This window comes from Peromyscus eremicus, chromosome 2, assembly GCF_949786415.1.
Source record: "Peromyscus eremicus chromosome 2, PerEre_H2_v1, whole genome shotgun sequence".
Classification (NCBI taxonomy): Eukaryota; Metazoa; Chordata; class Mammalia; order Rodentia; family Cricetidae; genus Peromyscus; species Peromyscus eremicus.
This window is the reverse complement of record NC_081417.1, coordinates 2102981-2124196: the sequence shown is the minus strand read 5'-3', so window position 1 is coordinate 2124196 and position 21216 is coordinate 2102981. Positions and strand designations below refer to the sequence as shown.

General features: G+C 36.3%; 1 protein-coding gene and 1 pseudogene across 1 annotated transcript in view; both read right to left on the bottom strand.

Moving 5' to 3' along the window:
* Positions 1-21216, bottom strand: part of Sntg1 (syntrophin gamma 1) — a 507378-nt gene that overhangs the window by 253743 nt on the left and 232419 nt on the right. Inside the window, exon 8 of the mRNA XM_059255595.1 lies at positions 674-776. Within this exon, the coding sequence (XP_059111578.1) occupies positions 674-776 (103 nt within the window). The remainder of the gene's footprint in view (positions 1-673; positions 777-21216) is intronic.
* LOC131905348 (S-adenosylmethionine decarboxylase proenzyme-like) lies at positions 12552-13211 on the bottom strand (annotated as a pseudogene).

The window sequence follows — 21216 nt, the reverse complement described above, 5'->3', positions numbered from 1 at the left end:
GTCTTGTTGACAATAGCAAACCAGTGCAAACAATGGAATGTCCCTTAGTTGATGAAAGGTCAAATATGATGGAATTTTTATTCATTTTCAGAAACAAAGAATATCTTATCCTAAGGCAAAAATTTAAGTTTCATCATATATTAACAACACACACACACACACACACACACACACACACACACATACACACACACACAAGAGAGAGAGAGAGAGAGAGAGAGAGAGAGAGAGAGAGAGAGAAGAGAGAGAGAGAGAGAGAGAGAGAGAGAGAGAGAGAGAGAGAGAAAGAAATATCAAGAGAAACAAAATTGTTTTAAATAATGGAAAAATGATCTGAAAAGATGTTTATTCTAAAGAAATAAAGTGGTTAAAAAGCACATGGAGCATGGTGAGATGATGGGTAGAATGAGACAATACCAGAGAAGGTGAAAATTAGTTAAATGGAAGATTTCATAACCAGTAGAAAGAAAAAGTTTGAATATCTTGGACATAAAAGAAAACATAAATTTTTGAAAAGCTAATACCATATGGTTTGGTGACTGTATGCAATGTACATGTATCAACATAACACACTGTACTATAAGAAAAAATGCCAACTACTGGTTGAAAATAAATGGGAGACAGAGAACAAATGCAATGTTGAAATTATTCTTTGCACTTTACAGATGCTTACATGAACAGTCTTCATTCAGTGGGAGTTTGAGGAAAGCAGGTGCTCTTTTTAAAAATGACACTGTCAGTGTCACTTCCTCCCCAGCATTCCGAAGAACCTGAACCTGGAAACAGAAAAAGAGTGAAATAATGTACCCATCATTACTTGTACATTTTCTTATGGTTATCAGCTCTAGGCATTATTGATTGTCTTCCCACCTCTTGATTTTCTCAACACTTTTTGAGCAATAAAAGGATAACTTCCTCAAGAGTGCTGTCTTATATCCACTACTTCTCATGCTCACGCCTTTGCTGCTGTCTTAAACACTGCAATTTGAACCTCCCGGTAACATCCATGGAACACCTCCTGAGGTGTTTATCTTAGACAGTGTTAGAGATGAGATTGCAAAGTCTACAGAATGATATATGTTAAGTAATCTTGTAGCCACTGTATCTGTTAGTTTAATTACTGCTTAATGGGGATGTCTTTTGTACTGCAAAATTCAATAATCTTTGACGATAAAAGGAAACTAATCTTGCAGGTATGGACCAAAGAATAATTGTAAAGCTTCATGAATTTATCAAAAACCTTCTTCAAAACCTTATTCAATCTTTTCTTTGAAAAGCTGAGGAAATAAAGGAGTTTGGTATAATCAGTAATTCTCAATATTTGAAATTATAGAATAAGTAGGTCAAGTTTTATCTGCAAAAATGGTCCTGATTTCCTAAAATCAAAGCAAAATAGAAAACAGTCAATGGAAAAATCAGTGTAAGAAAGGAATGAAAGGAAGGTTGAGTAAGAAATGTGTAAGTCGCAATATAGTTGTAGCAAATCAACAAATGTGGGTATCTGACAGAGAGCTGATCTCCAAAATATATAAAGAACTCAAGAAATTAGCCATCAAAATACTAACAATCCAATTTTTAAAGGGCTACAGAGCTAAAGAGAGAATTTTCAACAGAAGAATCTTAAATGGCTAAAAGAGATTTAAGGAAGTGTTCAGCATCCTTGGTCATTAAAGATTCTTAATTCTTCTTGTGGTTTACCTCAAAGTAAACCACATTTTGTGTTATTTACACTGTCCTTTGATACAAAGTCTCAGTTTCAGAATTGTACAGACACTTTGGAAATCAGTATGGTAGCTTCTCAGAAAAGTAGGCATCAACCTGCCTCAAGACCCAAGGAATGTTTAATCATACCACAAGGACACTTGCTCAACTACTCATAGCAGCATTGCTTGTAATAGCCAGAACCTGGAAACAACCTAGATGCCCTTAAACCAAAGAAGGATAAAGAAAATTTGGTACATATACACATTAGAGTATTACTCAACAGTAAAAAACAATAACATCATGGAATTTGCAGGGAAATGGATGGAACTAGAAAATATTCTGAGTAAGGGAACCCAGAACTCAGGAAGACAAACAGGGTATGCACTCACTCATAAGTGGGTATTAGATGTAAAGCAAAGTATAACCAGAGTACAACCCACAGCTCCAGAGAAGCTAGCTAACAAGAAGGACCCTAAGAAGAATACATGGATCACCCTGGGAAGGGGAAATAGATGAGAATTCCTGAATAAACTAGGGGTCATGGGGAACAACAGAGGGTAAAGGATGGTGATTAGAATGTAAAGGATAAAGAAAATTTGGTACATATACACATTAGAGTATTACTCAACAGTAAAAAACAATAACATCATGGAATTTGCAGGGAAATGGATGGAACTAGAAAATATTCTGAGTAAGGGAACCCAGAACTCAGGAAGACAAACAGGGTATGCACTCACTCATAAGTGGGTATTAGATGTAAAGCAAAGTATAACCGGAGTACAACCCACAGCTCCAGAGAAGCTAGCTAACAAGAAGGACCCTAAGAAGAATACATGGATCACCCTGGGAAGGGGAAATAGATGAGAATTCCTGAATAAACTAGGGGTCATGGGGAACAACAGAGGGTAAAGGATGGTGATTAGAATGTAAAGGAATGAGATGATTGAACTGGAACAGGGATGGGGTGGGAGAACAATGAAAGAGAAAACTTGATGGAGGGAGACATTATTGGGATAGGGAGAAATCTAGTGCTAGGGAAGTTTCCAGGAATCCACAAGGATGATCCCAGCTTAGACTACTAGCGAGAGTGGAAAGGGTGCCTGAATTGGCTTACTCTGGTAACAAGATTGATGAATACCCTGTCATCATAGAGTAACTAATATAATGGAAGCAGATGCAGAGATCCACAGCCAAGCACCATGCTGAACTCCAGAAGTCCAGTTGAACTGAAGGAAGAGGGATTCTATGAGCAAGGAGCCTCAAGATTATGATGGGGGAAACTACAGAGACAATGAAATCAAGCTAGTGGGAACTCATGAAATTTAGACCAACAGATTTAGAGCCTGCATAAGACTGGTCTAGACCCTCTGCATAAGTGAGATTTGTGTAGCTTGGTCTGATTAAGGGGCCTCTGGCAGTAGGATCAGCATCCATCCCTGGTGCATGATCTGGCTTTTGGGAACCCATTACTTATGGTGGGACACATTGCACAGCCTTGGTATAGGGGAAGGGTCTTTGACCTGCCTCAACTGAGTGTACCAGGCATTGCTGACTCCCCATGGGAGGCATTATCTTTTTGGAAGAGGGAATGGGGGGGTAGTTTGGAGGGAGGAGGCTGGGGAGAGCAGGAGGAGGGAAGAGAATGGGATCTGTGGTTTGTATGTAAAATATATAAAAACTTCATAATAAAGACAAAAAGAGAATTTTTAATGAAGAAATAATTAAAGAAACACAAAAACATGCATTATTCATAGGTATGCAGACAATCTCCTTCCTTTTGGGAATTTCCAGTTGTTCTGTAAGTCCTCTTTCCAAAACAGAGAGACTGTGCAACCAGAACAGAGGTTAGCGTTTCTCATCTTGACACTGCAGAAATCCTACCCTGAAGCAAAAGCCTAGGATGGTAAGCAAGGTCCACTATTCCTGTCAACTTGCTTCCTTCCAACCCACCCACTCCCCCAAAAAGGCCTGACTGTCTATAAATCTCCAACTAGAACATCCCTTTAATAACTAGTGACACCAGAAGGTTAATTTGGAAAGCTCTTTCATCTCTTCAGGCTAAGCAAACAGAGAACAGTTGAATTTCCAGTGAAAAAAATCAACTAACCAGAACTGAATGTTGCAAATAAACCATTCACTACATAGTCTAAAAGGATCAGTAGCTAGAACTGTGATTCAAAAGTAAATTTCTATTAAAAAACATAGGAAACTAACATAGAATCTTTATTAACAATTATCTAACATAATTTTTAAAAAGTTGGTGAAGATGAAATAAAAATAATTTTAAGCAAAAAAAAATTTAATGACAGCTTGGAAGAGAACATAACAACCAGCTCAAGGCAAGGTAAACCAACTTTTAGAAATTATGACAAAGACCATAAAATGAACTTTAAAATATCTGGTAAGAATTTACAGTTGCATTTATTTAGTTGAAATGTCATAAACACTCAGAAAAGAAACATCAAATTCTAAAATCATTAAAACAGAATTCATAGAACAGAAAAGTATAATGACATATGTAGAATATTTTCTAGAGTAGAGAAGAGAACAATGAATCACCAGGAGAAAGCGCTTCAGAGACATATGTGAACATTCTTACATATCTTTACATAAACGAAATGCCAAAATATGTAAAGATACTACATCTTGATTAGATGGAGTTTAATCTAAGAATACAACATTATTTAACATTATAAAATAAATCTGTACAATGAATCATACTGATAAAATTAAGTTCACCCCAAATATAAAACTGCTGACAAAATTGAATCCACATCTATAACAGACACTGAATAACAGCAGAAGCAAAGTTCCTGGAATAGATACATGTAAAGGTTTGAAAAGCTGTGAATAGCATCATCCTATCTGAAGAAAGACAGAACCAGAATTCTCCATGCTTATAAAATAATGTATATCACTGATAATTATTCTAGTCAAAATTTTAATTGGAGGTGCTAAATCAGAGCAATACAATGACCTAAAAATAGGAATACAAATTTAAAAGGGAGAAATGGAATTATCTTCAGTTACAGATTGCATGATGATTTTTTTGGACAGTAGGAAGTGTGTTAGAATTAAAAATAATAGTCACAGGTTATCAGCTTAATGATATAGGACCAGTGCACTTTGAACGCATTTCTGTGAGATGACAACAAAAAAATACTGATTTTTATAAATAAAACCATATATAAAAGCAATAACAATATGAAGCATTCATGCACTAATCTGACAGAAGTTATGAAAGTACTATGCACTTAAATATACAGAATGTTACTACTAGTATTTCTTTAAAATTTAAGTATGTGTTACTCAATATTGTTAAGATTTGATTTATATCACTATCTGAACTATAGATTGAAATATATTGTAATGGAGACCCAAAAACCTTTTCTAAAGAAATTGTTAAATTGATTTTGATAATTCTTCACATAGAAATTCAAAAATTATAGGATATAAACTACAGGAGTAGGAGGGTATGGCTAATTAGTGAACATTAATTTCTAGGAAGACTGAAATAATGATATTGTTTTATATATATATATATATATGGAATATGTTCAGACAGACGTAAAGACATATTGTAAGTCATAAAAATAAAGAACTTGAAAGTATCTCAAATCAAAATTCGGTGATGAAACAAGTAGTTCAGCAAAATGTGATCAAAGTAATCAAACAGATATATTCCTAAGAACATATATCAACACTAATTCATAAAATATGCACAATGTGACTACTATTAGGAAAAGGCAAATACTACAATATTTTTTTTAAAGTTTCTAAAGATAAGCAGTGCCAGGTGTTGCTAAGGCTGTTTAGGAAGGAGAAGGAAGGAGAATTCTCATAGCTGACTGACAGAAATGAAAGAAGTATGTGTGGACATCAGCATGTAATCACACTGTCAGGCATTTGACATATATGATTAGTTTTCATTTCAGTGTTTTCATTAATCACACAAAATAATGAGTCCCATTACATATTCATAAGTATATATGACTTGAGACTGCTCATTTGTAATCACCTTCAGATCAACCTCCTCCATCACCCCTTTTACTTCTCACTGCCTTGTCTTCCCCAAGATAGCTTCTTCTGCTTTCACGCATTACATGAGTATGTGTTATTAAATGAATGTTTCAGAGGGTATGAGAGAAGATAGAGTAAGACACCTTTTAAACTTTCATGTGATCTCTCTATAAATACACGTATTCATACATGAAAGAGAACACTTTTATCTTTCTCAGTCTGGCATGATATTTCTAGTCCCATCTATTTTTTTGAAAGGAATATTTTTTCTTCTTCTGTACAGATGAATAATAAAATTCTATTGTGTGTATGCACCGCAATTTCCTTATTCATTTGTTGTTGGGCATCTAGAATGTTGTTATTTCTTCATCATTGTGAAAAATGGTAGAGTAAAAATAGAAATGTAAGTATCTTTATGGAATGCTTACTTAGATTCCTTTGTGTTAAACTTAGGAGTGATATAACTGCATCACCTTTAATTTTAATTTATTGTTGTATTAATTTTTTATACAATCTAACTTAATAATGTTTTGCCCCTCCCCCAGCTCCTCCCAGATCTTTCCCACCTTACTACCCACACAACTTTATGTTCTTTCACCCTCCAAACAATAAGCCAACATAAATATACAACAAAATAAAACAAGAAACAAGCACAAAAAGGAAAACAAAAACAAACAGAAAAATGTAACTAGAGTTTTCCTGCCTGGCCCACAGTCAGAACAAATCTCTCTCATCTGCCAGTCCCACAGCTGCTCAGACACAACCAAGTAAACACAGAGACTTACATTGCTTACAAACTGTATGGCCGTGGCAGGCTTCTTGCTAACTGTTCTTATAGCTTAAATTAATCCATTTCTATTAATCTATACCTTGCCACGTGGCTCGTGGCTTACCGGCATCTTCACATGCTGTGTCTCTGACTCAGCCTTCCACTTCCCAGCTTTATTCTTCTCTTTGTCCCACCTATACTTCCTGCCTGGCCACTGGCCTATCAGTGATTTATTTATTGACCAATCAGAGCAACACATTTGCCATACAGAACATCCCACAGCAGAAAAACACCAATAAAATAAGAAAAAAATGACAAAACAAAGGAAAATGAGACAAATACTCCAAAAATTACCACTGAGTTCAGTTTGTGTTGTCCAACAATTTCTGAGCATGGGGACTGCTGTGGAGTGCGATTGATATTTTTCAGTGATATTATTGGTGAAACTTGATTTTCCCTTTGCCAGCAGGTATCAGTTGCAGATAGCTTCTTGATTAGGGGTGGGAGCTCATGTTCATTTCCCACTCTCAACACTGAGAAACCATCTCACTTGAATCATTTCTATATCACCTGTCAGAATGTCAGTTGACAAAAATTTTCTAGGACCTTGTATTTGCACCTTCATTCTCCTGATTACACCAATATACTGTGTTGCATCTTTTCAATTCTATTCACTCTCATATGTCAATTCTAGCTGTTATTTCCCATGTTATTAGAACTCTTGTCACAAATTGATCACTGATGCCTATTACTTGAAATTTTATCTGTGTTTTTCCCCTGGGAGCTTCAGAGATTTGAGTCCTACATTATAGCATTTAATCCACATTAAACTAATTTGATACAACATGAGCAATAGCATTATATTTTCAGCTTTCAATTGTGAAAGTCCAGTTTTTCTAGCATGATTTGTTAAATATGCTTTCTTTTCTATAATGTCACAATAGAAGTATATGTTCATTTTTAAGTCTATATTTTTTTCCATTTGTCAACATTGTTGTGTGTGGTTTTCATTTTTACCTTGGAAAAGTTTTTTATTGGGACAGATTAATGATATTGACATTTCAAGTTGATTGTATAACTTGCTATGTTTCTGAAAATGTTTATCAGATATCAAGTTTTTAGTTGGACTCTTGGAGCACTGAAGCATAAGAACAGGTGGCCTAGAAATACGGATGTGTTGACTTCTTCTTTTTTAATAGGCTTGTCTTTAAGCTTAATCTCTTCTTTGAATTTTCCAGTAAAAACTTAAAGTAATGCTTTGAATAAACATTGCACTAATGAACACTCTTTTTTATTCCTTTTTTTTTGGGGAAAATCTTAGATTTTTTTGCCATTTAGTAAAATGCTGGATGTTGCAGAATATTAGCTAAAAATGTGTTACATTACTTTATGCTGTAGAATATTTGTTTAATGATGCAAAGATTTGTTGTATTCTTTTAGGCTGCATTTGCTTAAATCTGTGAATCTGTGTTGCTTTGCCTGTCTAAAACACCTGATTGGTCTATTAAAGAGATGAACAGCTAGTATCTAGGCAGGAGAGAGAAATAGCCTGGGCTGGCAGGCAGAGAGACTAAATAGGAGAAATCTAGAAAAGAAGGAAAAGGGAGAAAAGGAGAAAGAGAGAGGACAGCAGGGGTCAGCCATGCCGGCAGCCAGCCAGCTATGGATTAAGAAAGAAAGACATATATTGGAGAAAAGTAAAGGCCCAAAGGAAAAAATTAGGCAGAATAATTTAAAAAACACTGGATAGAAACAAGCCAAGTTATGGCTGGGCATTCTATAGGTAATAGTAAGTCTCTCTGTGTTTCTTTGGTAGCTGGGTGGTGGGCCCCCAAAGAGCAAAGAATAAAAAGCAATAAACCACAGTTTGATATAGACTTGTCAAATATAATACAGTATGGTGATATTTTATTTGTATTGAAATGTGATTTTATTTGTATGTTAATAAATAAAGTTGCCTGGGGTTCAGAGCTAATAGTAAGCCATAGCGGAGCTGGGCATTTGTGGTGCACACCTTTAATCCCAGCACTTGGGAGGCAGAGCTAGGTAGATCTCTGTGTGTTCAAGGATACAGCCAGCATTTAATCTCAATACCAACCATAGAAGACCTGGAGGTCTGTACAGACAGGCAGTGACAAGGCGGTCATGTGGTTGGGTTTACAACCAATAAGAAGGCAGAACAGAAAGTCTATATAAAGACAAACACACAGGAAGTAGGTCTCTCTTGGCTGAAGAGGCTAGCTGCAGCAGATGGGTAAGGCTCTTAGCTCTGATCTCTTGGCTTCTTTGCATTGGTTCTGTGATTCTTATTTAATAAGATGGTTGGTTACATCTACAATACAGCCTTCATTATGTTGAGGTAATGTCCCTCTATTTGGAATTCCTTTAACTATGAAGAAATGTTGAACTGTGTCATAGATCTTTTGTGCACTTCTTGAGATGATTTTATGATTTCTGCTCCTAGATCTATTTATGAGTTGTATTATTTTTATTGATTAGATATGTTGAACAATCCTGCATCCCTACTCTCAACTTATTGTATTTTAGAATCACCATGTAAACAGATCTTTGGAAATGTCAGTAACAGATTATCTTGATACAGTCAATTGATGTGAATGGGCCATCCTAAATATGGGTAGTATCACTCAATGGTTTGGGGTCTCACACTGAGTAAAAGAAGAACATGAACCTAATATAAGTATCAGTTACTTTCTGTTTCATAACCGTGAAAGCAATGTGATTTATGATCTCCTGCTGCCATATTGCCCCTGCCATGATATATTAGACTCCATGAAGCTGTGTGCCTAAATACATCATTTATCCTAATGCTTTGATCAGATATTTTGTCACAACTATGAGAAAAGTAACACATACAAACGTTGGTACTAAGAAGTGGAACTGTTGCTAAAATAAATCTGACAGTGTTTCTGTTAGGGCTTTGTAACTTTAGGGTTTTAGACTCTGTATTTCAGCAATTTGTGGTAGAAATGTCTTTCCAAGATATAAATTGAGCTTAATGAGACATTCTGGTGAAAATTTGGAAGAAAAAAAATAAATATAAAATGTATCCTTGAAGATCCAGAGTAGATTAAGGACTCTATTATGAACTGTTCAAAGGGATATTCATCTGATAGTCATTTGACATCCAGGAATCCTCTTCTGGCAAATAATCTTGTTTAGGTAAGCACAGAAAACAATTTAGTAGTCTTAGACTATACTTGGTTTGGTTAGCCACACAACCTCTTCTTTTAAGAAAGGACATGAGAGGCTATTTTACCTCCATCTACTATGAATATGTACCTTCTTCAAACAATGCACATACAAATGCTGGTCACTCATTTGCATTGAGCTACAAAGATAAAGCCTCTGAACTCTGATGATAAATTTTTCTTTCCCTTAATGACCTTTAAACTCTCTGTTCAACTTATTCCATATGTATCCTGATGCTGTGGGATGTCTTTCTGTATGCTGTGAATATGTGTTGCTCTGATTGGTTGATAAATAAAGCTGTTTGGCCAGTTATAAAGCAGAATAAGTTTAGATGGTACATTCCAACTGAAAAGAGAGGAGAACAGAGGAGAGGAGAGAAGGATATCAGCCTGCCACACAAGGAAGAAGAGGCCAGCTGAACAGTAAAGCCACTGAACACATGGCAAAATATAGATTAATAGAAATGGGTTAATTTAAGATGTGAGAGCTAGCTAGCAGGAGGCCTGCCATAGACCATACAGTTTGTAAATAATATAAAGCCTCTGAGTAATTATTTTATAAGTTGCTGTGTGGCCACAGGGCCAGGCAGGATTGGAGAAAACTTTTCATTATATTTGGCTCCAATTCATTATGGAGTTTGCTTTCTTTGTGGTAAAAGTTAGCCACTGGGCAAAATGTGCCCTTGCCTCAATTGCTTGACAGGATGTTGTACATATAGGACCCATAGGAAAATGATCACTGGATTTTGCCAAAACTAGGTAAGATGGTTCTTCAGGTTTCTGCTTTGCAGAAGAGACTACCAGACATTATACAGGATACAAAGAGAAGTGACTGAGAGACTCTAGGCCTACAGGTTGAACATGGATTCCCCAACATTGCAGAGGAACTTTGGATGACTGTTCAGGTAAGCAAATTTCTCTGTCATTTCTAGAATTATGGAAGTTGCTTACAATACACTTCCTGTTTTCTCAGATAATATTAAGTCCTTCTGGAGTCTTTGATATAGTTGAAGACTAGATAGTGATAATTTTCCTTAGTTATAATGAAAGATAAATTAGATATAAAATTTTTGACTAAAAAATAGGATAGATGATAGAATATTTTCTTTTATTTTCTAGACAATTAAGCAAACTTTTATTGAAGCTTACACTGAGGTACAGAAATAAATTTCAAATGATTAAAAGCCCAACACCAATGAAAAGAAATTATGGCACCCAAACTTCCCATCCTACAATCACACTAGGATCACTATTTAATTTACTGTTGATTTTCTAGGCTTTTTCCACATAAACCTCTGCAAATTTCAATATTAGAATTTGTAATTCTGTAAGATGAGGGAATCAGACCTCAAACCAACAAAATCTTGTGGGTTACAAAAGCCAGCTTAAATAAGCACTGGTCCTCGAAATAGCAGTTCAAACATTAGGTGCTGTGCTCATTACAGAGTCAGACTGATAAAGCTGATTTGAGGCTTCCCCAATGAACATTCAATCAACAGCATGCTCAAAAAACAAATCCAGACAGTGTTCCAACCAGTTGATTTCAAACCAAGTAGATTCTATGTTTAGAAACACTAAAAAAGTGTTTCATTATAAATACAGAAGAAACAGAACATCACTGCATCAGTAAGAAACTACCAAGAAAATAGTAAGAAGGCAATAAATAGGAAGTTTAGTCCATTTTGCACTTCTCCCAGCTGTTTTAATCCCACAATATCTGCAAATGCCACTAACATGCCAACTCTTGAAAGACTATATTTCTAGTCCCATTAAATATTCCAGAATATTGAGTTGTTTTGTGTATTCATACATTTACTACCTGGCTGAGTAATCTGGATAGTCCTCACTCTGGAAAGCTTTTCATTTGATCATGTGAACACCATGGGGAAGGAAGACCACATAGGAACAGGTGAAGTCAGAACAACTCACATGCAGCAAAAAAAAAAAAAAATTGCAACTTCTAAGTCACAGATGGAAATGCCACAGATTCTCCTTTGAATCAAATTTTCTTTTAGTAGAAATTGGTGGCTATAGGTTAAAAGTTGACTGCACGTACCGAGGTCAGAATGTTTAGGATTAAGTATCTGCCTTGACTCAGTGGACTTCCTCCAATCACTACTTAATAAGTTAGTGAAGGCATGGCAGGTACTCCATTAAAGCTAAAAGTGCACCGCACAGCCAACTGGTTCCATCAAGGTTTTTTTTATGAGTTCTCTCTGCTAACCAACCCTGGAGACTGAACTCTTTTCATTTAATACATTCAGTTTTGTCATTTATCTTCCACAGTTCATGCCAATAAGGAGGCCACATTCTTATGTCTTAAAAAAATTAAGCCAGGGACCATCTCAAAAATCCCACCTGGGGTATAAGATTAATATATATATGCAATTGAGGGAAGAGGAAAAGACACCATGATGAGAGAAAAAAATCAATCACAGGACTATAAAAACAGGAACAACTGTAAAAACAATAGAACACAAAAGAGTAACTGGAATCAGCATTTTCTTATAAGGACTCACCTTGTGGAAGAAAAACTTTAATTCTATTGCATAAAACACCTGTATGATGTAAAAATTGGTCTTGAATAATGTTAGTAGAGAATATGCTTTAGAAAGTGGAGATAACTGGATGTAAAAACTCTGGCAGCAAATTAATAGAACATTTGCAGAGCCTAGCAATCTAATGAGGACAAAAGCTTTGTCTGTGGGGGATTTTGGGCAATACCTGCAGAAATATTACACTGTGCATAAACCAAATTGAATCATTTTCACAAGTGTCATAAGGATTCATACCATCAAAGTTCTTTTCTACATGCACTTCAATTTCACAGCAAGAGTGGCATAGAACACCTAAACAAAGAGGACAGCATTCATGCAAGATATCTTACTCTCATGATTGACATCCTTTGCAGTAACACCATCTTTCATGTAGAACTAACTGGTCCATAACTGCTGGGTAGAGCTCACTCATCAGAATTTCCAGGGTTTGATCTGGCTGATTGATTACTCGCTCTCTGGGAAATCCAAAGTATACAAGTACCAACAGTCAGAATTCATATGTCCCATACAATATGCTGCTCCATTTGGGAAAGTTGCATTAAGAAACTCAATTTCTTCCTGGAAATTCCGGTGTGGGTACCCTTGGTGAGAAGGCTTCATTAAATTCTTATGGGAATAAAAGAAGCTTTGAATTGAGTCAAACCCACTGTAATCCCAAGCAAGCTTCAATAGGGGAACCAGTGTTTTCAATAAGAGGGTTGTACCACATGTCTTCAAAATGAAACGTCTCTTGCAGACAAACATGCTACTCTCACTGAGTACATAAGTTTTCTGCTTGTCAGTCTTTGTCACACATATGATTGAGCACTGCACATTCTTTAAAAGAACATCCCACTCAGATCTTGGGATGGTACAAAGATCCCCAGATCCCTCACTTGCATCAGATTACTGCCTGGAGAACTAGACCTCCAGCAGTTTCTTGGTCCTTTCAAAAAAATGTACAGCTTCCATCATTGTGAGACTAGGGAACAACCAACAACCATAGAAAATCAAGTAAATTAAATCTCTCTCCCACGGCTCCTGGTGCTGCTGCGAATTGTTCCAGCTGTGTTACTAAAGTTCAGGATCCTTTTTTTTTTTTGCTATAATTTTATATTAACTTTTTTTAAGAGCTAATAAAATTTTCCTGGATATTTTTGTGAGTGAAAGTTGAATGTGAGTCTGTTGGAAATAGAGGAAGATACAGTTCAGTCTCTTGTAGTCCGCTACTTTCCCGTTAGAGAGAATTGAGCCAGCACTAGCTAATGTCACCGGCCATACTGTGTAAGCCAGAATATTTTCTTTAATTTTGCCATGTATGAATGGACTAGACATTGTAACTATAATTCTTTCTTGATAATTGTTTATTATATACAATTTTACTATGCTAAAGTTAAAACCTTTTTTTTATTAGACAGAAAAGGGGAAGTGTTGTGGGATATCTTTCTGTATGCTGTGAAAATGTGTTGCTCTGAATGGTTGACAAATAAAGCTCTTTGTTCAATGGTGAGGCAGAATAAGGTTAGGTATTCCAACTGGAGAGAAAGGAGAAGAAAGGAGAGCAGAGAGAGACACCAGCATGCTGCCCAAGGAACAAGCCACAGAACATGCAGCAAAACATAGATTAATAGAAATGGGTTAATTTAAGATATAAGAGCTAGCTAGCAAGACGCTTGCCATGGGCCATACAGTTGATAATTAATATTAAGCCTCTGAGTGATTATTTTATAAGAGGCTGTGAGACCACGGGGTTTGGTGGGACTGGAGAAAACCTCTGGCTATATCCTGTTATCAAGTAGCTGGTCCTGTTCTTGAATTGTTCTGTTAATATGAAAATATGACAAAATGGTGTCATTTATGAAATTTTTAGAGAGAATCCTCTATTCACTACCTTACGCCTATTTGACATTGATATGATTAAAATCAGATGCAACATGGCAAGGAATATGTGTACTGCAAAATGATTGTGTGACCTGATCTAATTATCAAAACAAAGAACCACTTTCACTAGATCCCTAAATAATCAAATTCCTCCTTCTGAACCCCATAAAAAGAAACACTAAACCATAATGAAAGTCCACTGGGTACCTTCATTACTGTGACCTGCTGCTCCTTTGTTGTATGTCTTTGCTCTGAAAGAAATTTTTTCTTGATATTTTTTTTTCTTTTCAGACTCTGAGTTCATTTAATTTCCTTGAATATGAAGCCAATATCCCAAAAAGATATGATCCTAACCCTGACCAATCTCTCTATATTTCTTTTTAAATCTTAAGAACTTATGTGATGTTGAATTTAAAAGTAAAGGACTAGTTTATTTGGCATAGGGTAACATTTAAGCTATGTCATGATTGATACTCATCATTCTCATTCAATTCTACAGTGAGAGAGAGCAATAAGGAGTCAATAGAGATTTGAAAAATGTGTGCTATTCAGTGAGGAAAGGTACTTTCCTTACCAAATAGAAAAAGGAAAAGTAGAGTTTTTTTTTCACAATTTTTTTGTAAAAACAGCTGTGATCTTTAAAGAGATTAACTCTGCTAAAGAAAAATGGATAACACTTCAACAATGCTAAGAAATAGTGTCTGGAGAACAAGATCCCATCAATCAGACTTAATCTTGTAAAAATGCAAATTGATTTGACAGAAGAGAGGTTAATTTGAGAACACTACTGAAGGTGTTTTAGCTTCTCAAAGGCAAATTACCAGGAAATATTTTCTCAGGGTAGACAGTCAGAAATTAATTAAAATGTGATCCAATGAACCAGGCTCCATCCTGAGTTAGCATTAGTACTTAGCTACATCATTCAAGTGGTATTAGTTTTTTAGACATAAAATGCAAGACACTCTGAGGTGTCACAGAGCCTTATCCCATGTTTCCAAAGAAATATCCATGTGTATCAGTGTCAGAGTCCCTGAGAGGCTACTGTATGTTAAGTATCAATTTGAAAAGTGTAAAAATATGATTGTCAACTTCATTATGAACTTGTTATTTAGAGTCATCATGGAGATAAACCTCTGGGCATGTGTGTGAGAGGTTATCTAGATTAGGGCAATTAAAGGAGAAGATCAACCTTAAATATAAACAGTTCCATTCCACAATCTATCATTTAACACTGAATAAAAAGGAATGAGAATGAGCATTTATTCTCTGCTTATTGAGAGTGGGTGAATTCAATGGGAACAGGTGCACCTCTTCCCTTTCTACAATGAAAATAAACCCTGGAACTGTAAGACTAAATTAGTTTCCTGAGGTCATTTTTGTCAGATATTTTGTTGCAATGATGTGAATAGCTCTACTATACTCAAAAACCATAACAAGGACAGTAATACAAGGAAGTCAGTATTTCATTAGACATAAGAGTACTTGATAATTTTACACTTTAAAACTGATTAACAAATAAACAAATAATTTTTTCTTTACAAATTTTGAGTATTTCTCAAAACATGACAGAGAATATTAATTCACAAGGATTTAAGAACTTTTATGCTTATATGATTAATGAGATTTTACAGGAAATATATGAACTTCCTGAGACATATTTGGTATGTACCATTTTGGCATTTACCATAATAATTCACATAACATTGAAAACTGGTTTAATAATAATAAAAAATGAGTTATTATTGGGAGTGATGCAGGCTTTGCAAGGCAGCAATGAAGTCTCACATAAAAATATTTTTTTTCTCTGGAATCTGCTAACTAGGATTTACAAGATAGTAATGAAAACTTACATAGCAGGCTCCTTAGTTTGGAATCTACTGACTTACTACAAGAACATCAGTCCATTAATAATAAATGTACAAACAGATTTGATTTTATTCATACTAAATATGAATACTTAATGGATAGAACAATCACTATCCATGATGAAGTTGTTGCTACTCAGACACTTTATAATGAAGAAAGATTATCATTAACTGATAAAATAATGTCTATGGAATCATGGGTCTCAGAAGAACATAAAATGTTGCATGATTCCATGAAATCTCTTGAATCTCTTACCACAAAGGAGGTTCATTCTCTGGAACAGACACTAGGTGCTCATTTGCAAGCCCTGGAAGAAACTCTCAGTAAAGATGACAAGGGACCTAATAAGCAGAAAGGCAAGACAATACAGGTTGTGACATCTCCAGATGACTCTCATACAATGGCTTATCCTGTCATCATCCATGAGAGGCCAGCAGATAATAGACATCCTGAGCCATATGTGGACTATAGATTACAACCTATTCTGATGAGAGATATTTAAAAATATAAAGAAAGTGGTAGTCACTTATGACATACACTCAACATAAGTAAGACAGATTTTAAGTTCATGGTCTACCTCAAACAGAATCATACCATATGACTGGAATTAGTTAATTTCAGCTACTCTAGAATATAGCCAGCAGTTACAATGGAAAAACTGGTTGAGAGAGGAGGCTAAGAACCTGAAACAATGCATTAGATAAGAGGTTTAAAGATCTCCCAAGATCAAATTCTTGGTGAGGGACATTTCACTGGTAGAAATGTACAAGCCATGTATGAAGAACATGCACTATCTCTATGCTGTACAGAAGCTCTAAATGCTTGGGGGAAAATTCTGAAACCAGGAAAACCAACTGAGATGTACACAAAGATATTCCAGGGACCTCTCGAACCTTTCACTGATTTTTTTTTTTACAAAGGCTGATCACAGCTATAATGAAAGCTGTGTCAGATAAAGAATTAAGACAAGTATTAACTGAGCACTTGGCATTTGACAATGCTAATACAGAATGCAAAAGAATACTTATGTCATTAAATTATATTTCTCATACTGTATGTATGTTCTACCTCTGTTTAGGATATTTTTTATATTGACACATATTTAGGATTATTGTTATATTGCACTATATATTCCTATATTTGCTTAAGGTATTTTGTGTATTGTCAAAATTTTGAGATCATTGTCCTAATATGGTACATCTGCTTACAGACTGTTAACCTTGTTAACATGAAGCCGTAGTCATTAGGTTATTTAGGTATATAAGATTTACACATTTATAGTCACCTATGCTTGTCATCTCTATAGTTGTGTTAGGTTCTCCAGACTTACAGAAACATATGTCAGATGGAGAGGTAATCTTCAAATACCTCATAGACTTCGAGATTATGGCATTTAAATGTTTTGATAACTTAGAATTCTGTTGACATGAGACACAATTGCTCCTGGCAGCACCTATCTGATCCTGAGAGAATGTTGGGCTTCTGAGACATTTTCAATTGCAAGTTTGTCTTCTTTTGGCACAAAATGACCCTTGGGGCAAAGAATGGCCCTTGCCTCAACTGCTGACAGTGCAAATCTGCCACTTCTGAATGACCAGGACACAAGGAAAAGCAACTACTGAACTCTGCCAAGACAGGGTAAGGTAGTCTTTCAAAATATCTGTTTCTGAAAATAATCTGTCAGATACTCTAGGTCTGTAGCCAATTTGAATGCACCAATGATTATGAGAAACTTTAGGTGTCTGTCCAGGCTGCCAGTTGTTGCTGTCTACTCTCACAAGACTCTCAAAAGTTGCTTGTGTCCTCCCATTTCTCATGTATTATTATATTCCTTCTAAGGTCTTTGATGGGGTTGAAGACTAACAGTGATAGTTATAATTTTTTTGTATCTTAGCTAGAACATACTAAGTATTAGATTCAGGTTCTTCAGGATAGGATACCTTTCAGAATGGTGTCTGATATGTACCATTTACCTATGCTTCAGATTTTTCTGGATTTTAGTATTTGTCTCTTGTTTGATGTTATTCTTGTTGGTTGTAGTTTCATTTTTGTTTATGTTTTTACCCTTTGTTTTTCTTGGACAATAGTTGATAATTATTCTTATTGTATACAATTTGCATTAAGATTAGAACCTTCTTATTTAGATAAAAAGGGAAAGTAGTGGTATTTACTCTGCCAATGACCCTGGGCTATATAGCCCACAGGAGGTGGTGCTTCCTGACATTGTACATGATCTCTGATAAGGAGCTGGAGAGGGGACACAAGCCCCTTCTCCCTGCTACTGTCTGTGAGGTGGATTCTCTCCTGGTCAGATCAGAGGATGACTTCTGCTGTTTGCTCTGTTCTGTATTTGTAAGTGTATTGCCTCAATTTATATCTTAATAAATTCTCTTACCCATTTAATAGATTTACACGGATTGATCTTAATATGTGATGACAATGGTATGGTAGGTAAAGGAGATATGGGGAAGAATAGCTAACATTAAAGATCTTTATAAAAAACATACGAATACCTACTATTTGAATGTATACATATTAAATGGGAGTTTAAATGGAGTTGCTACATAATGGGGTATAAGGGCAAGCAAAACAACAACTAAACATTATATGCTACAAACCAAAATGACCAGTATCAGGAATGTATTTTTTCCATTGTGAGTGCTTGAACAAAGGAGTTCCAAAAAACATCTACTCAAATTGTTTATAGACACTTGCAGTGAAGATTTCAGTGCAGATTACAAACCATGGTAATGCTAATATAACTAAAATTTTTATCTCTTTTATGTAAGCTTCTGAGACTTGGATCCATATCTTATAGTTTAAATGGACTCCAGGTAAGTAATACTGTCATTCAATATCCTAAGCTTCCCTTCATACTGATTCCTGGGGATGAATGCTCTCTCTGTCTCTGTCTCTGTCTCTGTCTCTGTCTCTGTCTCTGTCTCTCTCCTTCCACTAGTATTGGAACTACTTTGACACCACCAACTGTAGCTAGAGTTTTCCTGCCTGGCCCACAGTCAGGACAAATCTCTCTCACCTGCCTGTCCCACAGCCACTCAGACTCGACCAAGTAAACACAGAGACATATTGCTTACAAACTGTATGACCGTGGCAGGCTTCTTGCTAACTGTTCTTACATCTTAAATTAATAAATTTCCATTAATCTATACCTTGCCAAGTGGCTCGTGGCTTACTGGCGTCTTCACATGCTGTTTCTCATCCTGGCGACTGGCAGTGTCTCTGACTCAGCCTTCCACTTCCCAGCTTTATTCTCCTCATTGTACCACCTATACTTCCTGCCTGGCCACTGGCCAATCAGTGATTTATTTATTGACCAATCAGCAACACACTTGACATACAGACCATCCCACAGCAACCAACTACCAGAACCACAGGCCCAGGGTTTCAAGTACACACCCAAGATATCCCTAAGCTCCATGTCTTAAACTTAATTTGCGAGCCTACATCTCTCCCAGAAGATTTCCTAAAGCTGGGAAGTGGAAGGCTGAGTCAGAGAGACACTGCCAGCTGCCATGATGACAAACAGCATGTGAAGATGCCGGTAAGCCATGAGCCATGTGGCAAGGTATAGATTAATGGAAATGGATTAATTTAAGATGTAAGAACAGTTAGCAAGAAGCCTGCCACAGCCATACAGTTTGTAAGCAATATAAGTCTCTGTGTTTACTTAGTTGGGTCTGAGTGGCCATGGGACTGGTGGGTGACAAAGATTTGTCCTGACTGTGGGCCAGGCAGGAAAACTCTAGCTACAAATGGTGCCCAACGTGTTGGCAAGAGTTTCCACCTAAAACCTGAGAAAAGATTCTAAAACGGAGCTAAAAACAGCTTCCTAATTGTCTCTCTCAAATGAGAAGCAGCTGACAGTTTGAGCTACTTGTGGGTTCCTAGCGTGCGTGCTCAACCTGCAGTATGGTGGGAATGAGGCCTCTGCAAGTGGCACATTAAGCTGCATGGTGGATTTAGCCTTTGCTAGTACAAAACAAAAAAAGAGGTTTCTGGGCTACACGCTGCTTGGATAAAAGCATAGAGACCCACATGATAGCTCCCAGAGCTGGTGAAAAACGTACCACCGCCATGTTGGGAAGCTGAGGTGGGTGGAGCCAGCAGCCACAGCTGCTGCAGTTTAAAGCAATAGATTCACAAAAAGACAGATTCAGATGTAATAGTTTACAATGTGTGTAAAAATGTACGTAGGCTTGGAAGAGAGAGAAAAGGGAATATATACAGTTTTATAAACAAATACATAGTTTTAAAAAATAAAGTCATTAAAGAGACAGTAAAATTAATATAAAAAATAAGCCACATAAAGGTGAATATTACACAGAGAATCTGGATTGTGTTGTCTTTGGGATTTTTAACTGCAGAAAAACATTTGATTGTAAAAGATGTTGAGTTAAACCAATATGTATATTTTAAAGACACCTTGACTTCAAAATTTGGATGTAAGGATGTGTTGCTTTGGAAAGGAGACTCTGCTTTTGTTCCCACAGAAAGCCAAAGGTTATGGATTTGTTCCAGATTAAGATACATCAGGTTTGACCAGCCAAGGCCCCCCTGAAAGGTCTCCGATGACACAGTGGCCCAGATGATCCAACATCCAGAACGATTTGAAGGCAACTGGATCAGATAATATACCCTCATGGACTATTCCATAATCCTAAAATTTTCTTTGTGTCCCCATAAGATACAGCGCCCCCTCCAGCAGGAAGTAGTAAGAGAAGCTATGCCCAAATTCCCAAATTATATGTAATTTTACTTTGTTAAGGTTAAAACCTTCCTTTTGAAAAAAAAAGGGGGGGGGAAGTGCTGTGGGATGGTCTGTATGTCAAGTGTGTTGCTGATTGGTCAATAAATAATTACTGATTGGCCAGTGGCCAGGCAGGAAGTATAGGTGGTACAATGAGGAGAATAAAGCTGGGAAGTGGAAGGCTGAGTCAGAGAGACACTGCCAGATGCCAATATGACAAACAGCATGTGAAGTTGCCGGTAAGCTACGAGCCATGTGGCAAGGTATAGATAAATGGAAATTTATTAATTTAAGATGTAAGAACAGTTAGTAAGAAGCCTGCCACAGCCATACAGTTTGTAAGCAATATAAGTCTCTGTGTTTACTTGGTTGGGTCTGAGCAGCCGTGTGACTGGTGGGTGACAAAGATTTGTCCTGACTGTGGACCAGGCAGGAAAACTCTAGCTACAATTTCCAATCAAC